General features: G+C 37.3%; 1 protein-coding gene across 9 annotated transcripts in view; it reads left to right on the top strand.

The window, feature by feature from the left end:
• slc4a4a (solute carrier family 4 member 4a) overlaps window positions 1-12,439 on the top strand; it is a 68,124-nt gene that overhangs the window by 25,388 nt on the left and 30,297 nt on the right. For 3 of the 9 annotated variants that reach the window (XM_083526818.1, XM_083526819.1, XM_083526813.1), the window contains 3 exons: window positions 5,973-6,108; window positions 8,970-9,130; window positions 10,118-10,270. In XM_083526818.1, the coding sequence (XP_083382944.1) occupies window positions 5,973-6,108; window positions 8,970-9,130; window positions 10,118-10,270 (450 nt within the window). Of the gene's footprint in view, window positions 1-5,972; window positions 6,109-8,969; window positions 9,131-10,117; window positions 10,307-12,439 lie in introns of all 9 variants that reach the window. The other 6 variants (XM_083526815.1, XM_083526814.1, XM_083526811.1 and 3 more) reach the window with 2 other exon arrangements.

Below are 12,439 nucleotides of genomic sequence, written 5' to 3' on the forward strand. Positions count from 1 at the left end.
TTGGACGGTAAACGTTGGTGGACAGCTATTTTTAGGTCTCTCCAGAGATGCTCAATTGGGTTTAAGTCATTGCTCTGGCTGGGCCATTCAAGAACAGTCACGGAGTTGTTGTGAAGCCACTCCATCGTTATTTTAGCTGTGTGCTTAGGGTCATTGTCTTGTTGGAAGGTAAACCTTCAGCCCAGTCTGAGGTCCAAAGCACTCTGGAGAAGGTTTTCGTCCAGGATATCCCTGTGCTTGGCCGCATTCATCTTTCCCTTGATTGCAACCAGTCGTCCTGTCCCTGCAGCTGAAAAACACCCCCACAGCATGATGCTGCCACCACCATGCTTCATTGTTGAGACTGTACTGGACAGGTGATGAGCAGTGCCTGGTTTTCTCCACACATACCGCTTAGAATTAAGGCCAAAAAGTTCTATCTTGGTCTCATCAGACCAGAGAATCTTATTTCTCACCATCTTGGAGAACTCCATGCAGGTTTTCATGTGTCCTGCACTGAGGAGAGGCTTCCGTCGGGCCACTCTGCTATAAAGCCCCACTGGTGAAGGGCTGCAGTGATGGTTGACTTTCTACAACTTTCTCCCATCTCCCGACTGCATCTCTGGAGCTCAGCCACAGTGATCTTTGGGTTTTACTTTACCTCTCTCACCAAGGCTCTTCTCCCCCGATAGCTCAGTTTGGCCGGTCGGCCAGCTCTAGGAAGGGTTCTGGTCGTCCCAAACGTCTTCCATTTGAGGATTATGGAGGCCACTGTGCTCTTAGGAACCTTAAGTGCAGCAAAAAATTTTTTGGAACCTTGGCCAGATCTGTGCCTTGCCACAATTCTGTCTCTGAGCTCTTCAGGCAGTTCCTTTGACCTTAATGATTCTCATTTGCTCTGACATGCATTGTGATCTGTAAGGTCTTATATAAACAGGTGTGTGGCTTTCCTAATCAAGTCCAATCAGTATAATCAAAAATTTCTGGACTCAAATGAAGGTGTAGAACCATCTCAAGGATGATCAGAAGAAATGGAGAGCACCTGAGTTAAATATATGAGTGTCACAGCAAAGGGTCTGAATACTTAGGACCATGTGATATTTCAGTTTTTCTTTTTTAATAAATCTGCAAAAAGGTCAACAATTCTGTGTTTTTCTGTCAGTATGGGGTGCTATGTGTACATTCATGAGGAAAAGAAATGAACTTAAATGATTTTAGCAAATGGCTGCAATATAACAAAAAGTGAAAAATTTAACGGGGTCTGAATACTTTCCGTACCCACTGTATATATATATATATATATATATATATATATATATATATATATATATATATATATATATATATATATATAATATATATACAGTATCTCATGAAAGTGAGTACACACCACACATTTCAGCAACTATTTTATTATGTTCTCAAGGGATCAGACTACAGAAATAAAACTTGGATATATTTTAGAGTGGTCAATGTGCTGATTGTATAGCAGTACAGTTTTACTGTCCTTTAAAAATAACTTAACATACAGCCATTAGTGTCCAAATATCGGGCAACAAAAGTGAACATGTCCAAAGTGACAATATTTTGTGTGAGCACCATTGTTATCTCGCACTACCTTAATCCTCCCGGGCATGGAATTTACCAGAGCTGCACAGGTTGTTGCTGGGATCCTCTTCCACTCCTCCATAATGAGATCACGGAGCTGCTGGATATTAGATACATGATGCTTCTCCGACCTTCCGCTTGTGAATGCCCCACAGGTGCTCAATAGGGTTCCGGTCTGGAGACATTCTTGGCCACTCTATCACCTTTACCTTCGGCTTCCTCAGCAAGGCAGAGGTCATCTAAGCAGTGTGTTTGGGGTTGTTTTCATGTTGGAAAACTAGAGTTCGGTCCAGTTTCTGAAGGGAGGGCATCATGTTCTGCTTCAGAATGTCACAGTACTTGTTGGAATCCATGTTTTTCTCAAGAACTGCAGCTCCCCAGTACCAGCAGCACTCATGCAGCCCCAGACCATGATGCGACCACCACCATGCTTGACCAGGTTATCCTCACCAGGGCGTCACCACACATGCTGGGCACCATCTGAACCAAACAAGTTTATCTTAGTCTCATCAGACTCATGGACTGGTTGTCTTCAGCAATCTGTTTATAGGCTTTCTTGTAAGCCAACTTTAAAAGAGGCTTTCTTCTGGAATGATGGCCATGCAAACCGACTTGTTGCAGTGTGTGGCATATAGTCTGAACACTGACAAGCAGTCAGTTTAATTTCTATAGTATTGTCCCTTGACTTACTACAGTGTAACAATGTTTTAGTCAGGTATTAGTATTATTTTTTTTTTATAAAAATTTTTTGTCCCAGTTCTACAATCTGTGCCCATGTGCCATTACTGTTTTCTTTTTTTCTTTTCTTTTTTTGTTATATCTACTTTGTCACAAGAAAAACTGTGAATGCGGACCACAGAATTGAATCCGGAACTGAATTGTGAAGTGGTCTTTGTGTCATGATATGTAGCTAATCGCATGCTTCCAGGCAGAGTGTGTTGCCAGGACAAGATACAATGCCAGTGTCCTTGTCCTATTTATTTCCAGCCAGGAGATGTACAGTGTTTTAACAGACAAGTGGAACAGGGCTTTCAACATGGAGATTATTTGAAAACACCTAGACTTCCTGTTATCTTTTATTTGCAGCGCCTGCCTGTTTATTTATGTCAGGTTTGTCTATGGTTAGTCCACATCAGGATTATAATTGTTTCTCTCAATGGTGAATTAGGCACATAATTACATAAAAAGACTAATAATCAACAGATTAAAATGTTCTAGTACTAATCAAAGAGAAAAAGGTTGAATCACCGATATGGCTTTGATGTTCCATTGTAATAGTTAGAAGTGAGAATAGTTTTTTTTAAAGACCTTTCAGTTTTCAGTTCCTAAGTAACACAACAAGCTGCATTTCTGGGTTATATTACATGTGGGGGAAAAAAGGGAATTTAGCAAAGGCATGAGTATGTATTGCTAAAATACTTTAAGTAGTAATAGGAAACAACTGGTTTATGGGTGTTCCACAACATTATATGTAACTTTAGACAAATGAAAAAGACATGAGTACATAGAATCCATAATTGTTATATGAAGTGTGGATTGAAGATAGGGGCCAGTACACCATGTTCACACTAACACATTATCACTCACATCAAAACCCGTAATCTGGCTTTCACCACTTTTGGCATAATTCTAATCTAATAGTGATGACGTGCTGCATTTATCAGCCCTGCAGTGACGTTTGGGAACTCAGATATAAGCATGTTACATTTCCTGAATAATCCATTCTTAGTATTAAATCGGTGCACATTATACCAAGGTTTCACTTTGAATCATGTAAAAATTAAGATCTGACATGTCCATGTGAATATCAGTGGATATTTCCTGCCATTTTTACATGCTGTTGCTGTACCTGAAGAATGCAGCCACATTTACTGTATAGGTGATATTGTATGGAAGGTTTAGTGAGATCAAGACTGTCCAACTGGAGTGGCAGCTCCACTAAGCCCTACTTTGGGCTGTGGGCATTCTCTCCCTTCCCTTGTTTTTCCCATGAGCCCTCGGTTTTACGGACAAAGTCCTCTTTGTGCAGGCCTGTGGCTCTTGGCGACAAAGCCTGCAGCATTGAAATGCATTTGAACGATGCGATTTTCATTCCCATCTCTTGCTTAGTCCCCCATATTGAACTACTCACTCGTCTCTGTTTTGCTCCCTCCCTTCAACCCGTCTCTATTGGAGGCTTGCTTAGCAACTTCTGTCCAAAGGCTCAGTCCATGGCATCCATAGTAATATAGTCTGTATGCAGCTCAGGGAAACAGTGTTTGGGGACTTGGTGGTGGAACAACTAAGTGACCTAAATGAGTCTTGTTGTAACAGACTCTGGCTTCTGCTCGGTTGTTGTGCTCAGGAAATCAATGAGTCTCAATGCGAGATGCTTCGAAAAATGCTTATATTGATTTCTGGAAAAGGATAAAACGTTCTTTTGAGCGCTTTTAGCCCAGCTTCAGCTTTCGCATTGCAGTCAGTCTATGAAGTTAAGATTGTATTACATTACAAACCCATAAATGATCAAAAGCTGAATAACTCATGTTTCAACAGTAGCCATTCCTGCCAGTTCGACTGTTGTTGATGTGTCTAGAATGTTCACATACACTTACTATGGCACCTAAGAAGACTATAATTTGTTAATTTGTCCTGTGATTCATTTGTCCAAAAACTTCTTAAAAGTACTCTGTTAAGGACCAGCAAACTAATGTGGATGGTTTTAGCATTAGCATGCAACTATATGACCAAGATTCTCTTGTATCTAATTGTATCTGTATGCTTGTATCACATGACTGAACATGTCACATCAGCACCAGGGGATACAGATAAAGTGGAGAGCTAAGGGGTGTGACAAAGTTTGTCGAGTGGAAAGCAAATGATTTGACACACATTACTGCAGTTCATGCAGTACATCATAGTGTTCACATTAAAGTGTTCATAGATGAGCTGATCAGAAATCTTAAAATAAAATAAAAAAGTAGACATAGATTTCATTCAAGATTTCATTAATGGGATTTGACCGAAAAAGATCAGGTATTTTATCAGATGATCTTACATTTGATCTTGTCATTTGATCCCACTTGATCTTGATCTTTTTTTTTTTATGTACCACAGTCTACTACCATGTGCCTGGGAATCACATAGGGGATAAAACAGAGATAGAAATGCTAGTGTCTTTGTTTGTCAAATGAGCGTCCTACCTACCTACTACCTACGCTTGCATGAAAGTAAAAACCTCCTGTTTGCAAAACTTTTTGGTCACATCCCTTGTGGGATCTTCCAGTTTCAGTAAGATGCCCTGTGAACCTTCTGGCAAGCATTATAAAAACACTAACAAAGAAACACCATAATGCATGTCCTATTTATATGTTCAATTCTATTTGAAAAGAACACTTTATCTGTTCAGCCTGGATAATGTATTCATTCTGGGTCACATCCCTAATTCAAGTGTACAGCAAAGAACATTCTTAATCCTATTGTATGAAGTGTTTGAAGTCTTAAATATGGCTCATATTAAAGCTAACAAAAAAATTTGGAAATATGACTGAATGCATTTAAACAAATTTGGGTAGTTTTATGCAATTTTTAAGATTACTATTTTGTCAGTGTGTTGGCTGATCTGGCTGTGAAAAATCACCTAATTGTTGTCTTTATAATTATTCCCCTTTCTTCCTCTTGCTCTTGCGTTCACTTTTTTTTTTCTTTGTCACTGTATTTATTGTTGTAAAACATTTTTTGTGAGCACTGATGCCTGATTAATATTCAAATTAGAAGACAAAAGTGAAGGAAAGCAAAGCCTTTCTGTACAGACTGAACCTTTCTGGAAACATTTCCTAATTGTTGATGAGGGGCTGAGGGGAGGGTGCCATGACTTTGGGCCAATGCGAAAGGGGGTACAGATGGAGCAGCAGAGGGGTGGGCTATTGCAGTCAGGAGACAAGGGACCCCGATTTTGCACTACCCAGGTGTCAGTGCACTACAGAGAACTGAAGACAGCAGACAAGACAGAAGACTCTAATGAAGGTCCAGGTGCACTTTGCTTAGGGATTGGAGGATTGATAGTTGAACCTCCATCCCTCTTTCCCCGATCTTCAGATCAGGCCGAGCTGTCACTTGTAGAAAAAAAAACTTTTTTCCAGGGTTTTGAGAGATGGAGACTACTGAGAATGAGCCGGAGAACACATCGGACAATAATAACGTGGAGAAAAGCGAGGTAGAGAAGGAAAAGAAAATGCTTGACCAGAATGGTAGTGCAGAGCAGGATGTGTCTGAAGTGAAGATTCCTCTTCCACCTGAGAAGGAGGTGGTTAAAGTCCAGCCTGATGGTTTAGTGGCTAAAGGTGAGCCACGGGGCAATGGACATCCTCACCAACCTCTGATCAAAAGTATTTTCTCCCTCACAGTTTCTCCAGCAGCCGAACGAATTCGCTTCATGCTGGGTGAGGACGATGATGGGCCAGCACCTCCGCAGCTTTTCACCGAGCTGGATGAACTCCTCTCTGAGGATGGCCAGGAGATGGAATGGAAGGAAACAGCCAGGTAGGAGTCACTAAACAGCATAAAAGATTGGAAAGATAGAAATGAAGGGAAGTAATACAATTCTTAACAGCACTGTGTTAAAGAATGAAACATTTCTCATAAATCATAGACGTTTTTTTTTATCACTGTAACTTTTGTGAAGATATTGAGGTTTTAAATGGATATTTTTTTATTAGTAATGTCAGGGTTTGCCATATAAGCATTAAGAATTTGCTTAAAGAAAAAAAAAAATACATGGGTATCATTTACTCATAGATTACTCATGAAACAACACAGATGAAATATTCCCCTTGAAGCTTTTTTAAACTTTCTATTCTGGGAGTTTTGTGTAGAAATATTTGTGAAATTTCAAGGTTTTAAACAGATATAATTATATATTAGCAATAGTTGATTTTAGCAGAAAACTACCGGTAATTACCCATTACAAAATGATGGATGGACAGTGTACAGCGTCACATTTAAAGCTCTAAACTCATGAATAAAACATCTTTTGTCTGTGGCATGTTGTCAGTACCAGTTTGGTGCCAATATGCTAAGTTGTACCACTTAGGCTGACCAACACATTTTGGCTTTGTCGTTTATAAGAACACAGTTTTTTTTTTATGCTAGTTGACCACATCTTAAATGCATTAATCATTATACTTGAACAAAAGGAGCAGCAGTTCCCACATATTTCTTCTTGACATAGTATATAGTCCTATATGCAGGTCTTTGGTCTCAGATGAAAGAGAAGTCTCATAGCACACACAACAATTATGGAGTCATGTTGTCTTCTTAGATGTGCCTCGCATGTTCCAGTGGGTATTTCTTTTTTGAGTACTCACAGTGCTTTGCAACTCAACAGCTCCTGTAGGATACAAAGTACTGGATCACTACGAGATTATTTCCCTTAAATTGTTTTCCAAAAAAATGCTATTTTTTTCTTAGCTAATCCTTATCTTTCAAAAAGCTGGGACGGATGAATGTTAGAGCTACAATTCTTGATGATGTTGACTTTTGAAGATTTTTGGTTTGCATATTTATTCTAATGATAACATGTATTCATAGTAGTAAATTGTGTAATTAAAGTGCCCACTCAATATTATGGAAGCAAATAAAAATATAATATCAATATACAGAGTTTGGTATTAAACATACCTGTAAACCTGCTCATTTCTGCAATTAAAACAGCCTGCCTATCATGTGGCAGGAGTACAAAGCATACAATTATTCATATACAGATCAAGAGCAGTAGTTAATATTGACATCAGAATGGAGGATGGGCTGGTTTGAGTATTTTGAAAAACTGCTAAACTCTTGTGATTTTTACCTTCTAAAGTTGATAAAGTTGATAAATAGTGGTCTGAAAACGCACAAAAAACATTATTGAGCAGTAATTTGATTATTTAAAAAAATACAGGTCGGAGTAGAAGCAGGATTGGCTTAAATTTAATAGGAAGACTTCAGTAACTTATATAACCACTCTTTACAAATGTGGTGAACAGAAAAGCATCTCAGTCTTGCCACAAAAGAGAATCTGAGATTCTAATTCTCCCAGTCTTTAATTGTGCATTTTCAGTAAACATGTTTAATTAATACATGATATGTTTGGGAAAATTATTTTTTTAACTGCCACACATGAGTGGGAGACAATAGATAAAAATATTTAAAAAAAATGTTTTGTGTGTGTGTAGTAAGCAGTGTTTACGATTGCATATAAGCAAGATACTGTTTATACTGTGAGATTCAAGCCATTCTTGCAAAACACATAATAAGCTACAAGGCTTGATCTTACTTGAAGACGCTATTAAAACGCTGTTTTGTATCGTTGGTTGCCAGGTTGATATTTAACAAATATTTACCTGAATGTTGGATATCCACAATGACCTGTGTTGAGCCACAACAGCTTTAATGTCATTGCCCAACATGAGCTAAAGTGAGAATTTGTATTTGTATATGCTTATTGATTTTATATATATATATATATATATATATATATATATATATATATATATATATATATATATATATATATATATATATATATATATATATATATATATATATACAGTACAGACCAAAAGTTTGGACACACCTTCTCATTCAAGGAGTTTTCTTTATTTTCATGACTATAAATTGTAGATTCACACTGAAGGCATCAAAACTATGAATTAACACATGTGGAATTATATATGGAATTATACATAACATATACATATACATAACAAAAAAGTGTGAAACAACTGAAAAATGTCATATTCTAGGTTCTTCAAAGTAGCCACCTTTTGCTTTGATTACTGCTTTGCACACTCTTGGCATTCTCTTGATGAGCTTCAAGAGGTAGTCACCTGAAATGGTCTTCCAACAGTCTTGAAGGAGTTCCCCCGAGAGATGCCTGGCACTTGTTGTCCCTTTTGCCTTCACTCTGCTGTCCAGCTCACCCCTAAACCATCTCAATTGGGTTCAGGTCCGGTGACTGTGGAGGCCAGGTCATCTGGTGCAGCACCCAATCACACTCCTTCTTGGTCAAATAGCCCTTGATGCCTTCAGTGTGACTCTACAATTTTCATATTCATGAAAATAAAGAAAACTCTTTGAATGAGAAGGTGTGTCCAAACTTTTGGTCTGTACTGTATATAAGCTTTTCATGGCAAGAGTAATTTAGATTCAGAGGTTGTTCTTTTAAATACATGAGTAATTATACACTAGCAAAAGTACAAATGCTTGCTTTTCAACTCAGCGTCAGCTGTCAGACATCAGATCTGCACAAGATGTGGACTTATTGAGGAGGTAGGAGTTGGAAAGTGGGGGATATATTTCAGTGTTTGATTTTCATGTGTGAATGCATCTTTCATTCTTTCTCTGTTCTTGCATATTTCCAGGTGGATCAAGTTTGAGGAAAAGGTTGAAAAGGGTGGCGAGCGCTGGAGCAAACCTCATGTGGCGACGCTCTCCTTGCACAGTCTGTTTGAGCTCAGGACGTGTATAGAGAAGGGCACCATCATGCTGGATCTGGAAGCTTCCACTCTGCCTCAGGTTGTGGGTGGGTAAAGCATTTTTAGCCAATTCATTTATCAGGAATTAGAAGGTCTATGGGACATATATATTGGCTTCTAGTCAATTGTGAAGTATAACCATATAAAATGGCATTCTGGTTCTTTTTTCTCCCTAATTTAATCTTGTCCAGTTCCCATCTAACCAGTTAGGCACACCAACTACCAACCATGGAGTGAGAACACTATGATGTGCTTCTTCACTTTTTCTAAAAAGTTTTAAGTGAGGTCCAATGGCACTCCACAGACCAATGCCTCATGTTGGGCTTTGGCAAGAGACCTATTTTGGGTAGAAGCCAATTTTTGAGTAGAAGCCCTGTATTAGGATGAAACCCCTAGGTGGTATGGGGCCCCATGTCAAGCAGAATTCTCTGGCTTTGAAAAAGCCTCATTTTGGCAGAAGCCCCTTGTTGGGCCGAATCTCTTGGTTGGAAAAGGCCCCTGCTGGCCTAAATCTTCTGTTTGGGGATTGTGCAAAGCTCATGTAGAACAGAACCCTTTGCTTACAAAGAAGTACCATCTTTGCAGAATCCCCTGCCTGACAAAGTTTGTAAATCTGTTTATGAAATCATGAATCTTTTAATTATTGTTAATAATTTCAGTAGTGGCTTCATGTAGATAACAGACTCAGTCCTTAAATTAATTTAATTTCTATTAGCCATAACGCACATTTTAACGCATTTATTTAAAAAAAAAATATTTTCAGGGAAAATGCAAAATTTTTATATAATGTAAAAAGACAATATGCTGTATATATTTAAAAATTCACACTACACACAATACTTACTTCTTAGTTCCTTGTAAAAGCTGCCTAGATTCAGTCTAAAGCATGCCTGTGGTCCATTTCATTTGTGCAAGACACCATTTTTTTTAAAAGGATTTTTAAAAGTGTAACACTGTTCAGATTACCTATTCATAACCTCTTAATATGAATTGAATAAGGCAAACTGTTTTAACTTTCTCGGTTTCCTTTGTAGAGATGATTACAGACAATCAGATTGATTCTGGCCTTCTGAAGCCAGACCTGAAGGATAAAGTCACCTATACCCTGCTGAGGAAACATCGTCACCAAACCAAGAAATCCAACCTGCGCTCCCTGGCCGACATTGGCAAGACGGTCTCCAGTGCAAGTAGGATGTTTTCCAACATGGATAATGGTAATACAGGTGCCAGTTTGGTGCAGAACATTTTTTTTTAAACTACATTTTTGTTTCTCTTTCTTCCTTTTTTATAAGCTGATTTTCCTTTAAAAACAATTATAAAACAATTTGATAAACAAGAACAAACAAATTTTTCCTATGTGAAGCACAACTAAGCTTCATTATCCTTAATATACTAATCACCATAATTAAACTATAATTTATGCTTTCATTGAATCATGCTAATGGAATTTAATACAAGCCAAATACATTTTGGCAGAATTGGCAGAAGTGATTTGACTCCTCAGTTAAATGATGTCTTTAGTACATTATAGTAACAAATCACACTGTCCTATTTTAATATTGTTTAAAGGAATACTCTACTCTTGAAATCTGTATCCGCTGCCTGTTCTGTATAAATAAAAACGGAAAAAAGGAAACGTATTTACTTGAAATTAGGAAATAGAATGATTAAATATTGTTCCACTGTTGAAACCTTGACTAAAACTACACAAGAACAATTTTACAAGTTTACAAATTTTAAATTATGTGTTTTTACTCGAAGAATTTTACTGTAAGTTTATGACAGCTGTATTTCTTAATATAATTTAGCTGTCCCTAGTTATCCATTATAGGTGGCAAAAAACTAAATTTTTAACTTTAAAACTTTTAATTTAATGAAAAAATCCCCAGTGGAATTATCGTTCACTATACACTAAACACTACACATGCGGCTGATGGATATTAGACTAAATAAGTTTGGAGTATACCTTTAATGAAATTCTCTCTGTGTGTGCATCAATATTTTACATGCTGCAATCAGTAAGACGTTTTATAATGTTGTTGAGAATGTAGCTTGTTACGTATGGGTTAATCTCAATCATTTAATTACCTTTAGATTAGTAATATTAATCACAAGGCAATGGCCTAGTCAAAGTTCTTGTACCTATAAAGTATTTCCCTTAGTGCTGTATAAAACTTTATGATCTAAAATAGCAGTGCATATTAGTACGTACAAGGTGCATATGGTATATATTGCTGTCTGTTTTAAAAGGGTCGCATACAGATTAGTATATACAGATAAAAGGAAATTAATAGTTTAGGACCACTTTTCAACTTAAAGCTGACCTTCTAACACTTTTAGCTTATGATGGTGTTATGGATTTTGTAAAGGATTACCCTGACTCTAGCTACTATGAATTTGATGTTTTGATTTATATAAAAAAATTATATGAAAAAATCATATGCACTAGAACTCAGCTTAGTGGCTATGGGAGGTTTTGGAGTAAAATGTAAGTAACACATCTAGATGCAAACACAGTATATATACAGTATATATATATAGTATATATATATATATATATATATATATATATATATATATATATATATATATATATATATATATATATATATATATATTTATATTAGGAAGAATAGAAATCATTGCTGTAATACAGTTCTAAAGATGTTGGCTTGTGGTGGCATCACCTTCCTAAGACTCTTCTAATTTGCTTATATATTGTAACATTGCACTCAAACACTTTTCTCAGTACTGAAAGCTTAAATAATGACTAAATAATAAACAAGCTCCTTTCTCAACATCCGCAAAAATGCATCTCAACTTTAGTCAACATTTCCCCCCAAACCTGACTCTTAACACCCCTGCTTTAGCTTTTTCACAATGCCATTCTTCACTTTCTCCCTGTTCCCTGCTGCTAAAAAGCTCGTAGTTCATTTGAGAGCTCAGTGCCTTGTCTAACAGTTCATGCCTCTGAGGAAGATCTGAGAGCCCCGGGAAGTCCGAACACCGGGTGGCCTCGTAAGTGTAGTGACTGCTCTAGAATTCCCCATTAAACTACATGTCATTTACCTTTGCATGGTTTAGTTTATTACACTGTGGTGTGATGTGAGTGTTTAATAACTCATCTATTTGTCTACTAAATGTCCTGATTTGTGTTTGTGGAATTTGCATCCAGCCACTCAACCCCATTGTCGGCGGTACAGTTTCCTGCCAAGTTGTCATAAAATGAGGCTTTGTTGTCAGTGGACATCATAATTATCTTCTCCAATAATCAGTTGTATAACAGTAGGTCATATTGCAGTTTGTTCTTTGATCTTTAGAACAGTCATTCAATAACAGAATTATTCCATCACGCC

Source organism: Silurus aristotelis, assembly GCF_946808225.1.
Source record: "Silurus aristotelis genome assembly, chromosome: 23".
Taxonomy (NCBI): Eukaryota; Metazoa; Chordata; class Actinopteri; order Siluriformes; family Siluridae; genus Silurus; species Silurus aristotelis.